General features: G+C 41.9%; 1 protein-coding gene across 2 annotated transcripts in view; it reads right to left on the bottom strand.

Moving 5' to 3' along the window:
- LOC146551443 (transcription regulator protein BACH2-like) overlaps positions 1-26,058 on the bottom strand; it is a 70,909-nt gene that overhangs the window by 33,238 nt on the left and 11,613 nt on the right. For both annotated transcript variants that reach the window (XM_085258398.1, XM_085258400.1), the window contains exon 2: positions 11,458-11,740. In XM_085258398.1, the coding sequence (XP_085114524.1) occupies positions 11,458-11,724 (267 nt within the window). In that variant the 5' untranslated portion in view covers positions 11,725-11,740. The remainder of the gene's footprint in view (positions 1-11,457; positions 11,741-26,058) is intronic.

Here is a 26,058-nt window from a genome sequence, read left to right as displayed (position 1 = left end):
GAGTGACGCTGAAAAACTAGTTCATGCATTTATTACTTCCAGGCTGGACGACTGTAATTCATTATTATCAGGATGTCCTAAAAACTCACTGAAAAGCCTTCAGCTAATCCAAAATGCTGCAGCAAGAGTACTGACAGGGACCAGAAAGAGAGAGCATATTTCTCCTGTTTTGGCTTCCCTTCATTGGCTTCCTGTTAAGTCCAGAGTTGAATTCAAAATCCTGCTCCTCACATACAAGGTCTTAAATAATCAGGCCCCATCTTATCTTAATGACCTTGTAGTACCATATCACCCTATTAGAGCACTTCGCTCTCGCTCTGCAGGCCTACTTGTTGTTCCTAGAGTATTTAAAAGTAGAATGGGAGGCAGAGCCTTCAGTTTTCAGGCCCCTCTTCTGTGGAACCAGCTTCCAGTTTGGATTCGGGAGACAGACACTATCTCTACTTTTAAGCTTAGGCTTAAAACTTTCCTCTTTGCTAAAGCATATAGTTAGGGCTGGACCAGGTGACCCTGAATCCTCCCTTAGTTATGCTGCAATAGACGTAGGCTGCCGGGGGATTCCCATGATGCATTGAGTTTTTCCTTTCCAGTGACCTTTCTCACTCACTATGTATTAACAGACCTCTCTGCATTGAATCATATCTGTTATTAACCTCTGTGTCTCTTCCACAGCATGTCTTTTATCCTGTCTTCCTTCTCTCACCCCAACCGGTCGCAGCAGATGGCCCCGCCCCTCCCTGAGCCTGGTTCTGCCGGAGGTTTCTTCCTGTTAAAAGGGAGTTTTTCCTTCCCACTTTCGCCAAAGTGCCTTCTCATAGGGGGTCATATGATTGTTGGGTTTTTCTCTGTATCTATGAAGCGCCTTGAGGCGACTTTTGTTGTGATTTGGCGCTATATAAATTAAATTGAATTGAATTGAATTGAATATAGCTCCTAATGTCTTGCATAAGATTGTACCTCATATTTCCCATTTTTGTAGTAAATGTCAAAAAGAAACTGGCACTTTTTTACATTACTTTTGGGAATGTAAATTAATCAAAAGATTTTGGAGCTTCATATCTCAAGAACTAAGTAATATTTTTAACAATCTGATTCAAAGGGACCCTGGGTATTTTCTTCTTGGCCTAGCCTCAAAAGAAGTAACATTGAATCACTTGCAGCGCAAATTATGTGACAAACTATTGCTGGTAGCTAGTAAATGTATTCTCATTAATTGGGTTAAGGATAAACCTCCCTCTGTGACGTTGTGGTACAGAGAATTATTTAAAGTTATTCCTCACGAAAGAACTGCTGCTATTTTAGGAGGAAATGAGGGTCTCTTTCTCAATGTTTGGTCCCTTTTCTTTCTTATTTGCCAGATGATTTGTCCCAACTGTTGAGGGGGGGTGGTTGCGATTAAGATGTTCTCAGTTAAATAGGAAGTAAGTGTAAAGGATAATTCATTCTTGGAGTTTATCTTTTTCTCTTTCTATATCTGTGGGTAATTGAGTGAAAATATGTTTTGTGTGTGTGTGTGTGTGTGTGTGTTGGGGGGTGGGGGGGTGGTTCTTTCTTTCTTTTCTGTTTGGTTGTTATGTTTTATGCTATTCTTGATAACGAATAAAAATTGTTTAACGAGAAACAATCAGAAGACAAGACATTGTGCTACAGGAAAAGTGACAAAGATTTGAGAGTACAAGGTCACAGTGACTCAGACTGGGCTGCAGATGTGACTGACAGGAGGAGTACTACAGGTTACTGCATAAGCCTGAATGAAGAAGGTACTTTGGTGTCATGGCGAACAAAGAAGCAGCCAACTGTTGCCTTGTCAACTTGTGAAGCAGAGTACATAGCTTTGGCAGCAACAACACAAGAATGTTTGTACTTGACACAACTGTTGCAAAGCATGTATGAGCATCAAAAGGGACCACCAAAGATTTTTTAGGACAATCAAGGGACTATTGCATTGGCAAAGAATCCTGTTAACAGACAGAGGTGTAAGCATATCGATATCAAGTATCATTTTGTGAGCTCAACAGTTAATGCTGGAAATTTGATATTGGAATAGTTCGACAGGTCCGATGGTGGCCGATGTTATGACAAAGCCAGCAACAAAGGGGAAGTTATTGAAGTTTGAGAAATATATGTTTGGAGTGTAAACAAATAGTAAAGAAAAACTGTTTCTTTTGGAATGCATGTAAAGCTGACAACGTGAGTGCAAGTGGGGGTGTTGAGCTAGTTAATAGGTATGCCCTCATTGTCATCTGTTGTGATTTTATTTTGAAAGGATGCTTCCTGTTATGCTGCGGAGTATACGCGAGAGTTCAATAAACAAAGTCACCTTTTGGTGTGAATGTTCCGGTAAAAGCCGATGCCCCACGTGTGATTATTCCTCCGTCTAGACAATAAGTATCTTCAATATTCATGCAGATTCTGCTGGAAGACCCGTCTCTGCTAACATGTATGTTTATATATAAATACTAGGGGTGCAACGATACTCGTATCGATATTGAACCGTTCGATACAGTGCTTTCGGTTCGGTAAGCATATGTATTGAACAATACAAAAATGTAATTTATTTTATCAACTTTTCTTCTAACGATGCTGTCTGTGTTGAGCGCTCAGTGAATCTGCGTTCGACCAGTCCGCCTAGGCTGCACTGTCGAGCGCAGATCCACTGAGCGCAGCGCAAGCTTGCAAGACAGGAGCTAAGCTTGTTGCAACATGGCAAATTGAACCTCCCCCACCCTCATTCAGATCTGGCCTTTGGAACTATTTTGGTCTTCATGTGAAGTATGACCCTGAAGGTAAGCGCGTCATGGACAAAAGTAAAAAAGTATGTCGGATGTGCCACGCAATGCTCAATTACATGGCCCGACATAGATTACACCTGACCCCTACAGCGCCTCCTGCAGGTGGTGGGCCTACAGGGTCCATGGACTAAGATCCAGTCACCAGACACTCACCCTCAGGCACCATCCCCATGCCTGGCTCCAGGGTGGGGCCCCGGTAACCCAATCCCGGGCAGTGTGAACTGTTCCCTTGATTGTAAACTCATAGAGGTCTTTTCAATCGCTCTTTGTCTGGTACCTCACTCAGGACCAGTTTGTCATTGGGACACCCTAACAAACTCCTCCACCATGATAAGGTAGCGATTAATGGAGGGTGTATTCCAACTAAAGGGGGATCACACTCCTCAGCCTCCCTGGGAAAGTCTATGATAGGGTGCTGGTAAGGAGAGTCCGTCCATTAGTTGAACCTCGGATACAGGAGTAAAAATGCGGTTTTCCCCCTGGTCGTGGAACACTGGACCAGCTCTTTACCCTCTCGAGGATCCTGGAGTGTGCATGGGAGTTTGCCCAACCAGTCTATACAGTGGGGCAAAAAAGTATTTAGTCAGCCACCGATTGTGCAAGTTCCCCCACTTAAAATGATGACAGAGGTCAGTAATTTGCACCAGAGGTACACTTCAACTGTGAGAGACAGAATGTGAAAAAAAAATCCATGAATTCACATGGTAGGATTTGTAAAGAATTTATTGGTAAATCAGGGTGGAAAATAAGTATTTGGTCACCTCAAACAAGGAAAATCTCTGGCTCTCACAGGCCTGTAACGTCTTCTGTAAGAAGCTTTTCTGTCCCCCACTCGTTACCTGTATGAATGGCACCTGTTTGAACTCATCATCTGTATAAAAGACACCTGTCCACAGCCTCAAACAGTCAGACTCCAAACTCCGCCATGGCCAAGACCAAAGAGCTTTCGAAGGACACCAGGAAAAGTATTGTAGACCTGCACCAGACTGGGAAGAGTGAATCTACAATAGGCAAGCAGCTTGGTGTGAAAAAATCAACTGTGGGAGCAATCATCAGAAAATGGAAGACATACAAGACCACTGATAATCTCCCTCGATCTGGGGCTCCACGCAAGATCTCATCCCGTGGGGTCAAAATGATCATGAGAACGGTGAGCAAAGATCCCAGAACCACACGGGGGGACCTGGTGAATGACCTGCAGAGAGCTGGGACCAAAGTAACAAAGGTCACCATCAGTAACACACTACAATGGCAGGGAATCAAATCCCACAGTGCCAGACGTGTTTCGCTGCTGAAGCCAGTGCATGTCCAGGCCCGTCTGAAGTTTGCCAGAGAGCACATGGATGATACAGCAGAGGATTGGGAGAATGTCATGTGGTCAGATGAAACCAAAGTAGAACTTTGTGGTATAAACTCAACTCGTGGTGTTTGGAGGAAGAAGAATACTGAGTTGCATCCCAAGAACACCATACCTACTGTGAAGCATGGGGGTGGAAACATCATGCTATGGGGCTGTTTTTCTGCCAAGGGGACAGGACGACTGATCCGTGTTAAGGACAGAATGAATGGGGCCATGTATCGTGAGATTTTGAGCCAAAACCTCCTTCCATCAGTGAGAACTTTGAAGATGAAACGAGGCTGGGTCTTCCAACATGACAATGATCCAAAACACACCGCCCGGGCAACAAAGGAGTGGCTCCGTAAGAAGCATTTGAAAGTCCTGGAGTGGCCTAGCCAGTCTCCAGACCTCAACCCCATAGAAAATCTGTGGCGGGAGTTGAAAGTCCGTGTTTATCGGCGACAGCCCCAAAACATCACTGCTCTCGAGAAGATCTGCATGGAGGAATGGGCCAAAATACCAGCTACTGTGTGTGCAAACCTGGTAAAGACCTATAGTAAACGTTTGACCTCTGTTATTGCCAACAAAGGTTATGTTACAAAGTATTGAGTTGTATTTTTGTTATTGACCAAATACTTATTTTCCACCCTGATTTACGAATAAATTCTTTACAAATCCTACCATGTGGATTCATGGATTTTTTTTTCACATTCTGTCTCTCACAGTTGAAGTGTACCTCTGGTGCAAATTACTGACCTCTGTCATCATTTTAGGTGGGGGAACTTGCACAATTGGTGGCTGACTAAATACTTTTTTGCCCCACTGTATGTGTTTTGTGGACCTGGAGAAGACATTCGACCATGTCCCTCGGAGTGACCTGCTTGGGGAGTATAAGTGTTTCTGGCCCATTGCTACGGGCCATTCTATCCTTATACAACCGCATAGCTTGGTCTGCATAGCCAACATCAAGTCAGACTTGTTTCCGGTGGGTGATGGACTCCGCTAGGGCTGCCCTTTGCCACCGATTCCATTTGTAATTTTTAAAAATGAGACCACGCAAGCTTGTGGGTGGTCTCAGAATCTCATGTCTGCTTTTCGTAGATGACGTGCTTCTGTTGGCTTCATCGGGTGATGGCCTCCAGCTTGCACCGGAATGGTTCTCAGCTGAGGGTGAAGCGGTGGAAATGAGAAATCACCACCTCCTAATATGAGGCCATTGTCCTCAGGTGGGGTGCTAACTCCAGGTTAGGGACGAGTTCCTGCCCCAAGTGGAGAAGTTTAAGTATCTTGGGGTCTTGTTCACGAGTGACAGGAGTGGGTGACAACAGTCGGATTGGTGCAGTGATGTGGACGGTGTACCAGTCCGTTGTGGTGAAGAGAGAGCTGAGTGTAAAAGCGAAACTCTCAATTTACCGGTCGATCTACGTCCCTACCCTCACCCTATGGCCACGAGCTGTGGATAGTAGGGATGGGTACCGGTATCCAGTGCCATCATAAACGGTAGTAACCAGGCCGAAAAGCAGTGCACATTTCAGTGCTTTATTTCGGTGCTTTTTTTTTTCCTGAGCTGTGATACACTTTAGATTCTAGCCGATCATTTTACGTTTCCGAGGATAGTAGGCGGGTCCAGGTACGTACGTTCTTTTAGAGCAGAGCTACAGATTAAAAATGCCCAAGGTGAAGCGGTCAAAAGTCTGGCTGTACTTCACAGCAAAATATGCAAACTCAGCAGCAACAAGTGCTTTAAGCTGATACTGTGATACTGTCAAAGGAGGTAACACCTCAAATCCGATGAAACACCTGGCCACTAGGGGTGCAACGATATTCGTATCGATATTGAACCGTTCGATACAGTGCTTTCGGTTCGGTACGCATATGTATCGAACAATACAACATTTGTAATTTATTTTATCAACTTTCCTTCCGATGATGCTGTCTGTGTTGAGCGCTCAGTGAATCTGCGTTCGACTACTCCGCCTAGGCTGCACTGTCGAGCGCAGATCCACTGAGCGCTCAACACAGACAGCATAGTCAGAAGGAAGAGTGCAGGGCAAGCTAGCAAGACACATGGACCTCCCCCACCCTCATTCAGATCTGGCGTTTGGAATTATTTTGGTTTTCATGTGACGTATGACCCTGAAGGTAAGCGCGTCATAGACTAAAGTAAAACAGTATGTTGGATGTGCCATGCAATGCTCAATTACATGGGTGGGAACTAGTGTGTTAGCGCAGTTAGCTCGTTAACGTGTTGGCCGTCTAGCCCCACACACGGGGCGATCGGCGGTAGCTCGTTAACGGAGATTTGCAGTGTTGTGGCGTTAAGGTCATTTCAACGAGATTAACCTGAAAGCACTAGTGGGAACACAACGAATATGACTGCACATTTACTCCGACATCATCCTAGTGCAAAGACCAAAACAACAAGCATGCTACTAACTTTAGCCGAGTCATTTAGACAGCTGTTAGCACATGATTCTCCTTATGCTGCTGAGAATATAGCCCAGAAGAAGCGGATAGTATAGCTTTTATTTTGGAAAGAGCCATTTCTCTGTAATAAACTCTCTTTTCCAAAGATGAGTGATTCCTCAATCAGATACAGGGCTCGCAATATCGCTAGCCCGACGTCCCAGAGCTAGCGATTTTTTTCAGTCGGGCTACCAAAATCTATCTCTGCCCTGCCCGTCGGGCTATTGTAGGAAGGAAAAATATATGTCAATGCTTTTGCATTCTTTCAGAAATGTAGCTGGGTAATTATGTCATTGGTATCGGTGAGCCACTGTCAATATGTGACATATTGAAATCGCGTTTGAATTTGCGCTTGTTTTTTTGCTTTCACTTTGCAATCGTGCGAACTGTGTATAGAGAGCGACAGCACTGATCTGTGAGTGATGATAATTTGCGCACCAATTCCTCTGACATCGTCTTATTAATCGTTAGCTTACTATGCAAACATGACAAGTGAAATCTCCCGCAGCTTAAACATGTGAGAGGTTGATCGCGCAGAGAATCGCTGACCGTCATGTGAGTGTGTGTGTAAAAGCAGCAGTATATATATTTTAGTTCTGCTGAGCCAAATAAGACAGGTCAGGGTGAAGAAGTGACAGCCAAAGAAAAGCTTACCACAAAACGGAGAAGTTATGACAAATCAGACTATAAGGCAAAAAGAAAGTGCAGCTTTATGGTTTCATGGACAAAAGAATTTCTGTGGCTGCAATATGACGAGCTAAATAACCAGGGCTGCACATAAGTGGTCCGCAGGTGCGCATTCGCTGTCAAAATAAAAAACACGCACAAGGGTTAGGGTTAAATTTAAAAACTGTACTTTTGAGTTAAAATATATATTTATAATTTTAATAAATGACAAATTAAAAAGGCATGAACATTTTTTTTGTATCGAAAAAATATCGAACCGTGACACCAAAGTATCGAACCGAACCGAACCGTGAATTTTGTGTATCGTTGCACCCCTACTGGCCACGCATAGCGTTTTTTTAAAAAGCCGAGAAATGCACCGTATTTGATAGCTTGCTGCCACCGTGCACATCTACTGCGGGTTTGGTGCCTGTTAGGGGACCCGGAGTTAGCAACATCCCCCAAAAACCCGAAGAGGAGAGTCCTGGCCCCTAGCCCTGCCAGTATAGCAGAAATGATGAGGATGATGATGGCAGCAGCAGCCGTTCTTCTCTGCGTGAGTAGCTTAATGTTGTTCGTGTGTAATTTATGTTGAGTAGGCTAACCACGTTATTACATTAATGCATGTAAGGTGAACTAGCAAACATCATCATAGCTACATGCGGCTGTCTTCTTGTTTGATGGCAGGTACTCCCTTCACCCTGGCCAAAAAGGCTAAAATGACCAAAGAAAAAGTGGAAAACAGTTAAACATGAGAGGTTTTTGGACAAAGTTTGTGTTTTTTCCATTGTTTAAGCACTGCTTCCAGCCAAGAGTGATACCATATATGCCCCATAGCTGCAGAAAAGGCTAACATTGTTTTTTTCTTTTTACAAAAAAACAGCTGAACATGAGAGGTTTTTGGACCAATTTTGTGTTCTCCATTCTTTAAGCACCGGTTTGAGCACCGTTTAAGCACCGGCACCGTTTCAAAAGTACCGGTTTGGCACCGGTATCAGATAAAACCTAAACGATACCCATCCCTAGTGGATAGTGACCGAAAGAACGAGATTGTGGATACAAGCGGCGAAAATTAGCTTCCTCTGAAGGGTGGCTGGCCTCTCCCTTAGAGATAGGGTGAGAAGTTCAGCCATCTGGGAGGGGCTCAGAGTAGAGCCGCTGCTCCTCCACATCGAAAGGAGCCAGCTGAGGTGGTTCGGGCATCTGACAAAGATGCCTCCTGGGCGCCTCCTGGGTGAGGTGTTCCGGGCATGTCCCACCGGGAGGAGGCCCTGGAGCAGACCCAGGACACGCTGGAGAGATTATATCTCTCGGCTTGCCTGGGAATGCCTTGGTGTTCCCCCGGATAAGCTAGAGGAGGTGGTTCAGTCAGTCAAAGGCCCAACTCACGAACGCAATCATACCCTGGATGTCGTACTTTCTTGCGGCCTATCACTCCTTGACACTAAAATTTGTAACATAAATCTTTCGGACCACATGTCTTATTTGAGTGTCTCTTTTCAGGTCAGCCTGGTAAATCAAATGTGCTGCTCCTATAAAAATCTAAATCAGGCATCACCTGTTAACAAGTCCACTCATTCGACAACTAATAGTCTGCTTTCTCTGTTCAATTAAGCTTGTCTGGAAATACTGCTTTCCAGACAAGCAGACATTGCTCCTTTTACCACCAGGTATCTAAAACCTAAAACCCACCATGGTTGAATAATGACACCAGGGAACGCAGACAGGTATGTAGTAAAGCGGAATGAAAGTGGAAAAAGGACTGTCTCCAGGCGTCGTTTGAGGCACTTAGAGAATCTCTGTCAACTTACCAGAAAGCTGCAAGAGCAGCAAAAACAAAAAACTTTTCCAAGATCGTGTCCAACAATTACCATAAACCTCTGATTTTATTTGGTATTATAAATTCAGTTCTTAATCCTCCTACTATTGATCCTCATATAGCAGTGAACATAACATGTGAGAATCTACTGAAATTCTTCATTAATAAAATTGTAGATATCAGGTCTCACATTATTCCTCCCATTTCTGACCCATGTGTTTATACTCCAACTTTGGCCGTTTTTGACCACTCCGAGCCAGTATCCCTTACATTACTTAATAAAGTAGTCAGAAACTTGTTAACCTTCAAAATGTACCTTGGATATCATTCCACCTAGCTTACTGATAGATGTTTTTGACACTGTTGGTACATGTTTGCTTTCCATTGACAATAACAGTCTTCAGTCTAGGTCTGTTCCCTCTGACTTTAAACATGATGTGGTGGAACCCATCCTTAAAAAGCAGAATCTGGACTCAACAGTTCTATCAAATTACCGTCCAATCTCTAAATTGTCCTTTTTGTCAAAAGTTCTGGAGAAAATTGTCCTTCTGCAGCTTCAGACCTTTTTAGATCAACACGACATTGGTTAACTATTCCAGACTGGTTTTGAAACGCACCACAGCACTTTTAAAAGTTTCTAATGACCTTTTAACTTTTACTGACTTGGGAGATTCTGCTATTTTAATATTATTAGACCACAGTGCTGCTTTTGACACAATAGATGACAGTATTCTTATCTGTCGACTGGAACAATGTGTCAGAATTAAAGGGCTTGTTTTGGAATGGTTTAAATCCTACTTATCTAATCTTACTTTTCTGTTAGATTCAGACACATTGTCTCCAAGGACCGTGCTTTTTTGCAGGGTCTTCTTTTAAATTTACATGCTCTCGTTGGGATCAATTTTTTAAAAAATACGGTATTTCGTTTCATTGCTGCGCAGACGATTCTCAGATTTACCTTCCACTGAAATTAAAATCAGTAAATCCTCTGAAGGGACTGTTTAATTGTCTGAAAGATGTAAAGACATGGATGGCTCTAAATTTTCTAAATCTAAATGAACAGAAAACTGAGGTCATTGTCTTTGGTCCTTCTAACCTTTATGACCTTGGCCCCTTAGAAAACTATAACAGAAAACTAAATTGACAGCAATTTAACCTTTGATAAACAGATAAATAATGTAGTCAAAACCAGCTTCTTTCATCTTCGCCTAATTGCAAAAGTTAAACCCTTTCTCTGTTTCAGAGATTTTGAGAAAGCGATCCATGCCTTCATCTCATCTCAACTTCTGTAATAGCCTCTACTTTGGTGTTACCTCTTCATCAACTGGCCAACTGTAGCTAGTCCAAAACGCGGCAGCACGACTCCTAACTGGCACACGCAAGTGAGATCATTTATCTCTTATACTTGCATCACTACACTGGCTGCCAGTCAGCTTTCAAATTGACTCTAAGATCTTAACACTTGTTTTTAAGACCTTGCGCATGGACTAGCCCCTACATATCTTGCTGATCTCCTAACCTGGTATTCTCCCCCAAGATCCTTGAGGTCTGCAGACCAAATGCTTTTGGTTGTCCCCAGGTCCAGACTAAAACACAGAGGAGACCGGGCATTTCCTCCCCAACAGTGGATACTTTTAAAATCTGTCTAAAGACCCATTTTTATTCTCTGGCTTTTGATTCATCATAAGTTTGTTACCATTATTCTTTGTATGATTTTATTCTCTTCTAAAACAATATTCTATGTTTCTTTTATGTCTTCTGCTTTGTCCATTTTATTGTACAGTACTTTGGTCAACACATGTTGTTTTTAAAAAGTGCTATATAAATAAATTTGAAGTTGAACTTGATCACCCTGTGTGCATTGAGTCCGTTGTGTGCTACATTTAGGGTTACTCGTTACGGCCAAGGGTAAATGGTGCATGGGATGCAAAACCTGAAAATCCTTACAATACTTTTGAAACCATTAATCAAACGCTCAGTTTTCTAAGAATTTTGATCATTTGGTTGAGGAAAGAAGTATACAGGATTAGAGTTTCTCGCTGTAACTCTTTCTGCATACATACTCTTACACTTTTCTGTGCACATCACCATGAATTCTTAAAATGAATAGAGATCGCAAAAGACACATTTTGTCATAAAAAAAAATCAGATCTATCTCTCTAGATAGATTTAGCTAAAAAGCATGGAGGTAAAATTCTGTTTACTATGCGAATGCTGATAACAACTGCAACACGGTAGCCCAAACTGATGTTATGTGTTTTTTTTCTAGACCTCCCCTGTAACATTTATTTATTTATTTAAACTAATGACATGAGTCAAATCTTTAAAATCAGTGAATGTTGCCATTCTTATGTGCTGTCATGGTGCTCCTTTACCTTGTCTGGCAAGCTAATGATGAGTTCTGCATCACCAGGTGACCAGCTGTGTCTCAGCAGAGTTTGCAGGAAGTAGTGGCTACAAGCTGCAAGGACAGCCCTGTGTGCTCGTAGCTCCCTGCCCTCTACAAGTACAGTCACATCGCACAAGATGCCCTGCCGCCGTTGATCCTCCAGGCACAACATCATATTGGCACAGTGGACTTTGGATTCATATACGTACAGAGGCGTTGCCGCCCCACTATCTTGCTGCTTGCCTGTCGACATCACTCTGTGTAGCACCCTGCACAGAGAAAAGACACATGTCAGGACACAATATCAGTTAAGCTTAAACTATTTGTATGAGTAACATTTTATTTTTCAAAACACCAAAAAGAAGTAAATAAGTAAATAATTAAATTGGGATTAGTGTTGTTCAATACGAGTGATTTCCTTTACAATCTTAAGGACATACCAAGAAATATTTAGCCTGGTATTAAAAATACTGATCCGATACAGATACTTTGTACATGAACTTAATGTGTTTGGGGGAAAAAAGTAGTCCATCCATCTTCTTCCGGTTATCTGGGGCCAGGTCTTGGGGCAGCAGCCCAAGCAGAGAAGCCCAGATCCCCCTCTCCCCAGCCACCTCCTCCAGCTTGGGGAACATCAAGGCATTCCCAGACAAGCCGAGAGATAATCTCTCCAGCATCTCCTGGGTCTGCCCCGGGGCTCCTCCCAGTGGGACATGCCCGAAACACCTCACCCAGTAGGCGCCCAGGAGGCATCCTTGTCAGATGCCCGAACCACCTCAAAAGGCTCCTTTTGATTTGGATGGCTGAACTCCTCAACCTAACGGAGAGGCCAGCCACCCTTCGGAGGAAGCTAATTTTCGCCGCTTGTATCCGCGATCTCGTTCTTTCGGTCACTACCCACAGCTCGTGACCATAGATAAGGGTAGGGAAGTAGATCGGCCACTAAATTAAGAGCTTTGCTACAGCGTCAGCATCAGCATCACTGCAGCTGCAGCACTAATCCATCTTTCCATCTCCTACTCCCTTTTCGCATCACTCGTGAACAAGACCCCGAGATACCTAAATTCCTCCACTTGGAGCAGAAACTCCTCCCTGACCTGGAGTGGGCACTCCACCTTTTTCCGACTGAAGACAATGGCCACAGATTTGGAGGTGCTGAATCTCATTCTCACCATTTCACACTCGGCTGCAAACCATTCCAGTGCAAGCTGGAGGCTGTCACCTGATGAAGTCAACAGAACCACATCATCTGCAATGTGATGAATAAAAGTAGTGTATTTCAAATTATACCTTTATAGTGAATACAAGACCTCAGACTATTTGTTGTAATAGTTTAATTATGAACAATTATCATGCAAAAAATAAAAAAACGGAAACATCAGTACCTACATTTTAAAATATGCAATTAACCGGCAAAAACAAATGTATACCTCCACACAATTGGTCATGTATGGAACTATTAGGAACAAACTTTCCACTGTACTCAAAAAGTTGTTACAATTTTTTTCAGCAGAATAATATAGTGAATAAAGTGAACTTTACCAACTAAGACATCTTAAATATGTCATTCTAGTACATTATTAATAGTTTAAGGTACAGCAAAGAACCTCAGGTAACCTTCAGTAAATGTGAGTCAGCATTATTTATTTGTACATTCTGATATCGTTGATTTAAGTAACTGTTTAACCAATAACTATCCCTCTAATACAATGTCTCTCCAGCTTTTTAATCAGTAATCCAAGCTCTATTGTGTCAAATGGTTTTTACTTCAATAAACACTACCAAAGTATATTTTCTGTTATCCAATGCATTTGCTATGTCTTCTGATAGCTGCCATACAGCTAAAGCTATTAACTATAGCAGACATATTTGCTCTAAACCAGTAATGTCAGTCAGTTAATAGACATTTATTGTTTTTTCTAGGAAACATGTTTCAACTGCAGACACATTTCAGTAGTTTTACTATACATTCTATGTTTTTCTTACTAGCCACATTTTAGTTCCAGTCCAATCTGTGGACTTTTGTAATTACATTTTTACATTTTATATCAATTATTTCTTTTTCATTAACTCTTATAATAAAAAAGGAGTACTCCCTCCTTTAATAGTTTAAAAAAAGTTTGGTGTTCTAGACTTACATGTATTAAAACCAAACTGCAAACTGCTTTACTGCTGCATATTTTCCTGCACCCTTTGACAAACACCTGGTCTATTCATGCATACAGGCACTTTAAAAAGGTTTTTTCAGTGCACTCTCTGAACACTTAGATGGCACACTTGTTCTTGGAGGCGACCTCAACCTTGGACTAAATGAAGAAATGGATAGGCTCAATACAGCAGGAACTCAGCGTAATTGGCAGTCCACAAATATAATCAAACAGTATATGAGCGACTTTGGTCTTTGCGATGCATGGCGCTCCCTTCACCCCACCAGTAAGGAATATACTTTTTTCTCACATGTCCATCACTCTTACTCTCGTCTGGATTATTTTCTGGTCAGCAGCTCACTGCTGAACGACATTTCAGACACTGAGATTCACCCTATAGCTGTCAGCGATCATGGTCCTGTATCTTTAACACTAATGCACAAGAATAATACTACGCCAAGAAAAAACTGGAGATTTAATACATCACTGCTTAAAGATGAAGACTTTATTAAATATTTAAAAAAAGAATTTAGACTATAATGACACTCCCGAAACATCAGCATCTGTTCTATGGGAAGCAGGGAAAGCTGTGACGAGAGGTAAAATAATTCCTTTCTCATCACATAAAAAGAAAGAAGAAAACAAAAATATTCAGGAATTAGAAAAAACCATCAAATCCCTAGAAGAAGCCTACGTGTCCCACCAAGATCAGGAAACATTGAACAAAATACACAAAACAAAACGAGAATTAAATGAGATAATTGATAAAAAAAACAAAATTCTTAGTACAAAGACTACGCCTACAAAATTATGAACATGGTAATAAATCCGGTCAATTTCTAGCAAACCAGCTAAAAATAAAGAAAGAAAAAAGAACTATATGTGCTGTTCAAGATTCATCTGGGAACACAATATATGAACCGATACAAATAAACAACATTTTCAGGGATTTCTATAAAACGTTGTATTCACCACAAATAAACCCATCTAAAAAAGAAATTGATCAGCTTTTGGACAACATAACTCTTCCAAAATTATTAGACACTCAAGCAATGGCACTGGATTCACCACTGACACCAGGTGAACTCCAGGAAGCCCTGATAAGTATGCCCAATAATAAGGCTCCAGGTCCAGATGGCTTTCCTGCAGAATTCTACAAAGAATTCTGGTCGATTCTAGCACCAGTTTTCTACAGAACGTTGTTGGAAATTAAAGAAAAGGGCAGACTTCCATCAAATATGAATTCTGCAAACATTAATCTCCTGCTAAAACCAGGCAAAGACCCTGTATATCCCTCAAGCTATCGTCCAATATCCCTTATAAATGTAGACCTTAAAATAATCTGGAAAGCTCTCTCAAAGAGACTGGAGAAAATAACCCCCCTCTTAATTCATCCTGACCAAACTGGTTTCATAAAAGGTCGGCACTCATCAACAAATACACGTAGATTACTTAATTTGATAGACTACTCATACAGTAAAAACATCGAAACTACAATATTCTCTTTAGACGCAGAAAAAGCGTTTGACAGAGTTAACTGGAAATTTCTATTTGCAACTTTACACAAATTTGGTTTTGGATCCTCTTTCATAAACTGGTTAAAAATATTATATAATTCCCCAACAGCTTGTGTCAGAACAAATGACCAGACATCCTCCAGCTTCTGTCTCTTGAGGGGCACCAGGCAGGGATGCCCACTCTCCCCTTCACTGTTTGCAATTTTTATTGAACCACTAGCAGCTGCAATTAGACAGAATTCAGTAATTAAGGGCATAAAATGCAAGAACGTGGAACATAAAATCAGCCTTTATGCGGATGATGTGTTACTCTTTCTCCAAAATTCACAAACCAATATCTCTGGGGTGATTGAATTGATAAACTCTTTTGCAAGAATATCAGATTACTCAATTAACTGGTCAAAATCTACAGTTCTACCGATTAATTGCTCCCTCCATAATTCCTCTTCTACACCACTGCAATCGGGAAATATAAAATATTTAGGTATTAATGTTTCTCCCAAGCTTGCAGATCTAACTAAATTAAACCATATCCCACTTTTAAAGAAGGTAGAAGATGATCTGGCTAGATGGAAATGTTTACCCATATCACTCATGGGAAGGGTTGCCGCTATAAAAATGATGATCTTGCCAAAAATAAATTATTTATTCTCAATGATCCCAACTAAACCGCCACAAGATTGGTTCAGATCTCTAGATTCATACATGAACAAATTCCTTTGGAAAAATAAACCCCCACGTATAAGCTTAAAAACACTACAAAAGACCAAGGATAAAGGAGGATTAGAACTACCTAACTTTCAGCACTACTTCTTAGCCAACAGGCTTCAGTTTATCTCAGGATGGCTAAAACATACCCTCTTAGATGAACCTTGGCTAGATGTAGAACAAGCACTTTGCAATAATCTAGAGATTTCAGATCTACCATTTATCAGCTCAAACATCCAACGACATGAATGCTTCAAAAGCATCAGCATCAGCTCTTCTCTGACAGCATGGTGGGAGTTTCTAAAATTGACGGAGTTTTCATTAATCCCATGCAAACGTACACCTATCTGGAATAACCCTGACATATTACAAAACAATAATATGATAAACTTTCCAGATTGGAGTGGTAAAGGAATCAAAATACTTATATATAAGTATTTGATTCCTATATTAGAAGGAACAGACTTTATTCCATTTGACAGACTAGTTACACAATATGGGATCAACAAGAAAAGATTTTTAGAATATCAACAAATTAAATCCATAGTAAAAAAGAAATTTAAACCGGGTCAAGTTGAACTACAAACACCACCAAGTGTGGTTCAATTTCTTACTCTTAAACCCCCCAAATTACTATCCAAAATATACAGAATGCTTTCTAAAACGGATGAATCAATATCACTTCCTATTGCAAAATGGGAAGCGGATTTATCAGTTAACTTAGACCTAAACTTCTGGTCTCAGATATGTTTAAAAACCTTTCATTTAATTAGAAATCCCAGTCTTCAATTAATTCAATACAAAATACTACATAGAGTGCACTATACAGGTCATCGGATATTCAAGATGGGTTTTACGTCTACCAACAACTGCTCACACTTCCAAACCAATTCACCGGACAATTATATCCATGCTCTTTGGTTCTGTCCACCAGTTCAGACGTTTTGGCGCGAGATATGTGAAGATGTCACTTCACATATCGCCCATATGGTTTTCACTGCCCTATGCATAGCCAAGAAAACAGTCCTCATGAACTGGAAAAATAAAAATAATCTTAATTCTAACCAATATAGAAATGATCTATTAGATTACATTAGTCTTGATACAGCCTCTGCCATCACATCAGATCAATTGCTCTGGGCTCCTTTGATCAGCTCCATCACCTAGTGGGGGTGGGGGGGTCATAGTTTGGTCCCACCTTTGCTGTTGTGATTGGTGTGGGGGTAGGGACAGGCTTGGGGCGTTGGGGGATTCCCCAGGAGCATCATCCTTGGAGGGTTCAACCCGGGGTTGCGGTCATGGCCTATTAAGGGCTCTGTTGGCTCTTAGGGGACGGTTTCCTCGTGGCTGCGTGCAGCGGGGCTAGGGGAGGGTCTGTGCTGACGGACGTGGGTTACTTACCTGGTAGCCTGGCTGGCCCTGGGTGGGTCCGGGACGGGCGTGAGGTTCTGGGGGTGCTCCGACTCTGGGCTGGGGCCCTGGCCGGGCCTCGGGGGCTTGGGTCCTGGTTGGTATGTTGCTGGGGTTGTGGGCGGGTGGGTGTATGGGGGCCCAGCCCTGGCGCAGGGTTCCGCCGGCTCATCGAGCCACCTGGGGGGCTCTTCAACTGGTGGGGGAGGCTGTTACATCTTGCAGGAGGTCTCCTCTCTTCAGGAACTCACTCTGCAGGAGGAGGAGATATAGGAGAGGTGGAGGAAGATCTCAGCCTGGGCGTCTATTGTCTTGTGTAGTATGGAAGATGAGTCGATGATGGGGTGGTTGCAGTTTTCCTTGTGGTGGGGTCGGGTGGGCTGTCCTGGGCTCTGTGGGGCCAGGCAGGGCTGCTGAAATAGGCCCCGGTCCGGAGGGGCCTATATTTAATATTTAGTATTTACTGTTACATTCCCATAGATCATCGTGATGTTGTTTATTATGTTGCTCTTTTTTTTTCTTCTGCTTGTTCTCTCTTTTTTCTTTCTCAACAGGTGATCCAGGTGATTGATATATGTATTTTTTGTCTGCTTATTTTGTTGTTTTTTGTCCTTTATCTCCGTCCCTCTTCCCCGCTGTTTTTCTTTCCCTTTCTTTTCCCCAGTCAAATCTGTCCCGTATTTAACAAATAAACAATAAAAGGTGAATCAAATAGACCATTACGGCAAGGCTGGGATGGTCCATTTGGTAAAGTAAATCCGTTGGGCATCTTTCTTTGCCTTTAGACAATAATTCTGATGGCAAAAGAGCCAAACGGGACAAGCAAAAAAAAAAAAAAAAAAAAAAAAGAAGCTATGATTCAGTTTCTAATAATGTCTCTTCAAATGATGCTGTAAAAACAGATACAGCGTACGGAAAAAATAAATACAGACACAATGGACAGGATACTGTTTAAACTTGTCATTTTACACACACACACACACACACACACACACACACACACACACACACACACACTCTTTATGTATTTGACAGAATTCCACACAGATTGTGGGCAGCTCTGTCCAGAAGCTTTTCATTGCGTTTCATTTTCATGCTGTAGTACAATAAATCTGACACAGACAGCTGAGCATGCAGTCTGTATTTCTCATCAACATTAGGCTCTATATGTGTGTCTGCTGACTCATGGTTTTTAAACAGGCACATCCTAGCACTGGGGGTTTGCCGAAATAGTACTAACGTTCTGTTTTTTCTCCCTGCTCATCTCAGCACTGCAGATCATCTCCTGCATTACCTTACCAACACTTCAGGCTTATCCCATTCAGCACTGTTTTTTTTGTTGCCTGAATACTATCCGCTGCCACTATTTACCCACTGGACTCCTTTTTTCATTAAGTATATTTCGGCATTCTGCAAGATTGAAAACAAAATAAAAATAAACAGCAATCCTCAAGATTGCTATTTGCTGTCATACAGACTTTGGAAATACAGATATTATTTTTATAGTTTAAGACACATCTTGTGGCTTTTATCAATGGATCAGTCAGTAAAGAAGCTCCAGCAAGTGAACCGCATGCTAAAAGATTTTTGTCAATTTGCCTTTTTCCATTTTTTCCATCAATTTAAACTAAAGACCTGTATACACATTCTGGCGGAGTATCCAGAGAAAACCCATGTAAACATGGGGAAAGCATGCAAACTCCACACAGAAAGGCCCTGGCCGGATGGTGGAGTCAAAGTCAGGACCTTGTTGCTGTGAGGTAACAGTGCTATACGAACTCCCAGTCTCAATTTGGGTCAAGGACACCCGCTCTACTGTTAAGATTATGCTTAAAAATTAACTTTTCGATGACGCTAAGGAGCAGCTAAAGAGCTGTTAGGACATTTTAGGAAAAGTTGTATACATTAGAATGTACCATAGATCAGGTAGATATGGATAATTTTCTGTCTCAGATACGCCAGCCGTGTTCAAGGGAAAACAAAGACAGCCTGGGCGCAATATCGGACCCCTTCAACAAGAGCAAGCTATACAGAGACTGAGTTCTTAGAAGTCCCGTGGGAATTTCCCCACAGACTTTTATGAGGAGTTTGTATGTGAGTGAAGTTGGCCCCCCCCCCCCCACCTTCTTCAAATCCAACAAAAGTGGTATCAAACGTTTGTGCTACGTTTGTGCTGGTTTGTGCTGCAAAAATTTTCGTTTGTGCTGCTATCATTTTAAAGATATTAATAAAAATTTCTTGAGGTCATCAGAGGTCAACCAGCCCCCCCACATTAATTAAATCAAACAAAATGGGTGTCAATCAACTGTGCTACGTTTGTGCTGGTTTGTGCTGCTAAAATTGTTGTTTGTGCTGCTTCTGTTTTAAAGATATTAATGAAAATGTAAAGGTCAAAAGGTCAACCAGCCCCCCCACATTACCCAAATCAAAGAAAATTTATGTTAAACGTTTGTGCTACGTTTGTGCTGGTTTGTGCTGCAAACATTTTCGTTTGTGCTGCTAACATTTTAAACATTTTAATAAAATAACGTCTTGATGCGTGCTTAATCATCCAGGTAAGTAAATCCCAAAAGGTTGATTCTGTCCATCTGGACATTTTCAGCTGGAGAAACGTTTCGTCACTCATCCAAGTGACTTCTTCGGTCTCAGCTGACTGTAGGTTTCCCCATCCTTATAAACACATGTGAGTGAAATTGGCCCCCCCACCTTCTTCAAATCGAACAAAATTGATGTCAAACATTTGTCCTGCAAATTATTTTGTTTGTGCAGGTTATGTTTCCCTAATTTTATAAACAGTACATGTACAGTGAGAGAGAGATGTTACATCTGTCTTCACTTGCATCCCAGTCATAGAAGCGTTGGAGGTCGTTCATAAGAGATTACAGGATCATCCCAACCTCAGCAACAGGACCACTCTCAGCACTGATCAGTTGTGTTTGCTTTTGGAACTGTGTCTTAATTCCACCTATTTTGCATAAGGGTCAGTACAGGCAGAAACCTAGGTGTGCCATGGGTTCCCCCAGGCCCCTGGTCAAAGTCACCAAACCAGTTCGTAAGCAGGTACAGGTGTGGCCAGAAGGGTCCTCAGAGGCACTGCAAGACTGCTTTTCCACCACAGGCTGCCACACACGACAACACCACAGACTTTCAGGAATATACAGAAACTGTTACTGCCTACATCCCAAAATGCATCGATGATGTCACAGAGACCAGGTGTCACGGGTTGCTTAGAGGATCCACTCGCAGGACTCATGAGTAGCGTTTAAACAGAGACGGTTTATTTACAGATCTTCACCAAGTGTATGTACAGACAGTGTGGGGTTAGTGCTATATACAAGACGTGAGGGGCAGGGCTCCAGGGAAAACGGGGAAATCACACACGCGCTCAGTTCAACCTCTCTCTTCTCCGCTAGCGACCAGTCGCTCCTTCCACACTCCACACGGGGAACCACGGGGAATCTAGGAACAAAGAAACACTCGTTAAGTCTCTGAGACGGAGGCACAGGAAACTTAAGCTAGACGTGTACTGACTAGAGCCTTCACAACAATCCAGCGTTGAACAGCTGATCTCCTCCTTCTAATATACCAGCTGGTCTGATGAGGCCCAGGTGTTCCCAATCCAGGAAGGCGTGGACCGAGGGCGTGAAGCCGCCATGAGTTCCGCCCCTGCAAAACAGGGCAGAGAAGAAGAGAGGGGGAGAGAGAGGGAAAAAGAGAAGAGAAGGAGGGCTAGGAGTGGAGAGATTCTGATCAGCACCTTGCCGATCCTGCAGGTTGTGACACCAGGACTATCACTGTCCGGGCCAATCAGAAACCATGGCTCACAGGTCAGGTTTAAATGCTCCTAAGGTTGAAAAATGCAGCCTTCAGAGCCGGGAATTAGGTGAGCCAAAGAACAGCAAGGGCAAACCTGTCACGTGGCATCAGCTACAGCAAAGCTTCAGCGACAGCAGAGATACTTGGAGGCAGTGGCAAGGAATACAAACCATCACAGAGTACAAGCCCACTCTGCAGACCGTGGTGACACAATCCCCAGACAGTGTGTGGAGATCCCTTGCCAAAATCAGTACCGCCGTTCCCACATGCCTCAAAGCCTCCAACATCATTACTGTACCCAAGAAGTCATCTACCTCCTGCTTTAAGGACTACCGTCCTGTCAAACTCACCTCCATCATTATGAAGTGCTTTGAACGTCATGCATCAAATCAAATTATTGCTTTCGTCAAAACGCTCAAGTGATGATGGAATTTCAGCTGCCCCTTACTCAGCCCTCACACATCTCAACACTAGAGACTCATATGTCAGAGTGCTGTTCATAGACTTCAGTTCAGCTTTCAGCATCATCATTCCCTCTCATTCACAAACTGGATCTGCTGGGGATCAGCACCTTGCTGTATAACTGGCTGCTAGATTTCTTGACAGGAAGACAGCAGATTGTACGGGTCGACAGCAACACCTCCAGCCCAAGAACACTGAATATGGGGGCTCCCCAAGGATGTGTGTTGAGCCCACTTCTCTTCACTCTGCTGACCCACGATGAGATCTACTACAGGGGTGAAGTTAACCATCTGGCAGAGTGGTACAGCAACAACAACCTGTCCCTGAATGTGGAGAAGACCAACAGCGACTCTACTTCCTCTGCAAACTGAGAAGCACAAGTATGACTCCTGCACTGGGTTCTGCAGGAAAAAATGACAATGCACCTGCCTCATTTGGAAGGTCCTCTCCATTACAGGTGACTACACTCATCCCTTCAGCAGCGTCTTCAGTTTGCTGCCATCAGGAAGGATACTGAAGAGCCTCTGGGCCAGAACACACAGACTGAGAGACAGCTTTGTCCATCGGGCTGTCAGAATGCTGACCATCTCTGAATCGAGAAGGGGGGCCCAAGGGTACATCTTTCGCCATCCTACAATGCTGTGATTGTAGCCATTCCCCACTTTCTGTGAATGGTACTCAGGGCCATTAATCAGTAGGCTTTGATTAGTTGTCATTGATCAATGGTCATAAGAATTTGCATACTAACAATCATGGAACTAACCCCCCAGCATTTTGTTCATTCAGAGGTGCTAGTTTCCTTCACTATGCAAATGTACTGTTTATAAGGTTGGGAAAACCTGCAGTCAGCTGAGACCGAAGAAGTCACTTGGATGATGACGAAACGTTTCTCCAGCTGAAAATGTCCAGATGGACAGAATCAACCTTTTGGGATTTACTTACCTGGATGATTAAGTACGCATCAAGACGTTATTTTATTAAAATGTTTAAAATGTTAGCAGCACAAACGAAAATGTTTGCAGCACAAACCAGCACAAACGTAGCACAAACGTTTAACATAAATTTTCTTTGATTTGGGTAATGTGGGGGGGCTGGTTGACCTTTTGACCTTTACATTTTCATTAATATCTTTAAAACAGAAGCAGCACAAACAACAATTTTAGCAGCACAAACCAGCACAAACAGTTGTTTGACACCAATTTTGTTTGATTCCATTAATGTGGGGGGGCTGGTTGACCTTTGATGACCTCTAGAAATTTCTATTAATATCTTTAAAATGATAGCAGCACAAACGAAAATTTTTGCAGCACAAACCAGCACAAACGTAGCACAAACGTTTGATACCACTTTTGTTGGAATTGAAGAAGGTGGGGGGGCCAACTTCACTCACATGGAGTATGTCCAGTCACACTCTGCATATCTTGCGTTTATTGAGATTTGGAAATGTCTGCTGCGATTTTGGGCTACATCTCTGCTTGCTAGCAGCGCAATTCTTCATGCAAAGTGATGCAAGACGAATCACTAGCTTTTTAGCTGCAGTTCGCTAGTAGTCCTGCTATGTTAATTTTGCGTCATGCACATACCTGAAACCACGGAATGTTGTAAAGGTGCCTTAACTACATGATTATTTTTGTGTAATGTGTTTTTTGTTGTTGCCCTTCAGTATGTTTTAATATTCACTCAGTGTTTACTGTGATTTGCAAGGGCCAGCAGCAGAGTTGGAGTTGTTTATGCCCCAGCATCTAAATAAACGGCGCGGTCCGAGCCACAAATTGAACGCCTGTGTCATACTGGTCTCTCTACTGTACACCCTAATCCAACACAAAATTACACAACGCAGAGTCCGGGTTATAGGGAGGCCCCTGCACTGGTTGGGTTACAAGACAGTATACCAGGGGTGGGGAACTGCAGGCCTCAAGGGCCAGTGTCCTGCAGGTTTTGGGTCTCACCATGGGTCAACACACCTGAATCAAATGATTAGTTCATTACCAGGCCTCTGTGGAACTCCAAGACATGTTGAGGGGGTAATTTAGCCATTTAAATCAGCTGTGTTGGATCAAGGACACATGTAAAACCCGCAGGACACCGGGAGTTCCCCCACCCCTGCAGTATACAGTTAGTATAAAGATGGAACTCACTGAATGAATAATGTAACCTAACATAAACCATGAACACCACATCTATGACACCAGTGCAATACGCTGTTCTTTACTTTAAATACGGCAAACTAACCTGTTCATTCTGCACTAAACTGTAGAGTACTTTTATACAGTCTTTTATACAAAGTTAGTACACCTTAGTTTGTTTTGCAGGATGTTTTGGAATGTTAAAAATCATAACTTCACATCATATACAGAGCCAATAACTGATTTTAAAAATATTGCTAGTGGTACTCCTCATCCTCCTAGTAGCACCTGCTGGGGATCAAACTCTGGTAATTGGCGATTCTGCCTTTATACTAGACAGTATACCAGGGGTGGGGAACTGCAGGCCTAAAGGGCCAGTGTCCTGCAGGTTTTAGGTCTCACCATGGGTCAACACACCTGAATCAAATGATTAGTTCATTACCAGTTCATTATTAGAAGAACCAGATACGGTTGCTGCCTCTACCTGAAGCCAGATCGGAAGCTTAGCATAACAATAATCAGTAGGCGAAACCCACTGCCAGTGCAATAGAGCTCTTAAATTTGCTGCCCAGTAATAATGTCTAAACACAGGGAGACCTAACCCCCCACTGGAAGTATTTTTTTGAAGATGAGCCTTGGATATCTGAGGGGGTTTTCATGCCCAAATGAATGAAAGAATTAATGAATCAAGCTGCTTAAAAAATTTAAGTGGCAAATAAATAGGAAGGTTTTGAAAAAGATATAAAAAACGTGGCAAAGACACCATTCTAACTGCATTTATTCGACCAATCAGAGACAGTGGAAGCAGTTTCCATTTTCTAATATCGTCTTTGAGCTTGTCCAGCATTTCCAAGAAATTCAATTTATAGAGGAGTTTGGGATTTTTAGAGATCTTAAGGCCAAGGTAGGTAAAAGATGTAGTCACTAATTTGAATGGGAGTGAGCTGAGGAACTTTGGGCATAGATTATCTGTTATTGGCATAAATTCAGATTTGTCCCAATTGATCATATATCCTGATAATTTCCCAAAGTGTTTAATGCAATTTAAAAGATTAGGGAATTAAATTTCTGGTTCAGGAAGGCAGATCAGTAAATCATCTGCATACATATTAACAAGACTTTCAACATTCCCAAATTTAACTCCCTGTATACCAGGGTGGTTTCTTATGTTAATGGAAAGGGGCTCCAGAGCTATATCAAAAAGAAGCGGTGAGAGGGGATCCCCCTGTAATTGAAAGGGGGAGGATTTATCTGCGTTAGTGAGAATGCAGGACACCGGACACAGATAAATCATTTTAATCAATCCCTAAAGTACTCCCCAAAACCAAATTGTTTTAGAGTCTCAAATATATAAGGCCATTCAATCTGATCAAACGCTTTTTGGGCATCCAGAGAAAATACTGCTGTTTTAGCCTCTTTTCCATAACCTGAGTAAATTGTATTTAATAATAAACGGACATTATTAAATGACCATCTACCAGGAATAAATCCTGTTTGATTAGGATGTATAATTGTTGAAATATGTTTGCTCAATCTTGTAGCTAAGACTTTGGTTATGATTTTATGATCACAATTTAAAAGAGCAATGGGTCTATAATTTGCTGGGTCACCTTCCTCCTTTCCAGTTTTGTGAAGCAAACAAATATTTGCATCGTAAAGTGAAGTTGGTAACCTTTTATTTTTAACGGGGTCATTTATCATCCTAAGCATGAGAGGAGTAATTTTATTTTGGAAGGCTTTAAAGAATTCATTACCGAATCCATCTGGGCCAGCTGTCTTTCCAAGTGGTAAGGCTTGGATTGTTCTTAAAAGATGTTTTTCGGAGACAGGGGAATCAATTTCATCTCTCAGGGCTTCATCTAATTGGGGAATAGATAATTGATCGAAGAAGTTGCTAAAATCGCTTTGAGAGGGTTTAATTTTACTAGAATACAGATCTTTATAGAATTTGGTAAAACAAGTATTAATTTCCTTTGGATTAGTACTTACTTTACCGGATTTCATTATCACTTTTTGAATTGCTCGTTTTGCTTGTTCCCCTCTAAGTTTATTTGCCAGCAGTTTCTCTGGTTTATCTCCAAATTCAAAATGTCTCTGTTTGAGCTTCAAGAGAAGATTGCTAATGCGTTTATTTAAAATTGTGTTATATTCATACCTTAATTTCAAATTTTCATTTAAATCAGTTTGCAACAAAGATGATCTATATACTTCTTCCAGTTCAGGAAGCTTATTTTCTATTTCTTTATTTGCCTTTTTCCCAATATTTTTTTCTTGGAAGATTCAAAGGAAATAATATGACCTCTCATCACGACTTTAAAGGTCTCCCATAAAGTAGAATCCGAAACTTCTCCGTTATCATTAGTAGCAAGAAACATATCCATATTCGCATTGAGATATTTAA

The sequence above is a fragment of the Mchenga conophoros genome, linkage group LG19 (genome assembly GCF_057382185.1).
Source record: "Mchenga conophoros isolate Kocher_MC1m ecotype Shallow Benthic linkage group LG19, M_conophoros_male_GT1.1, whole genome shotgun sequence".
NCBI lineage: Eukaryota > Metazoa > Chordata > Actinopteri > Cichliformes > Cichlidae > Mchenga > Mchenga conophoros.
This window is presented reverse-complemented; position numbering and strand designations above follow the sequence as displayed.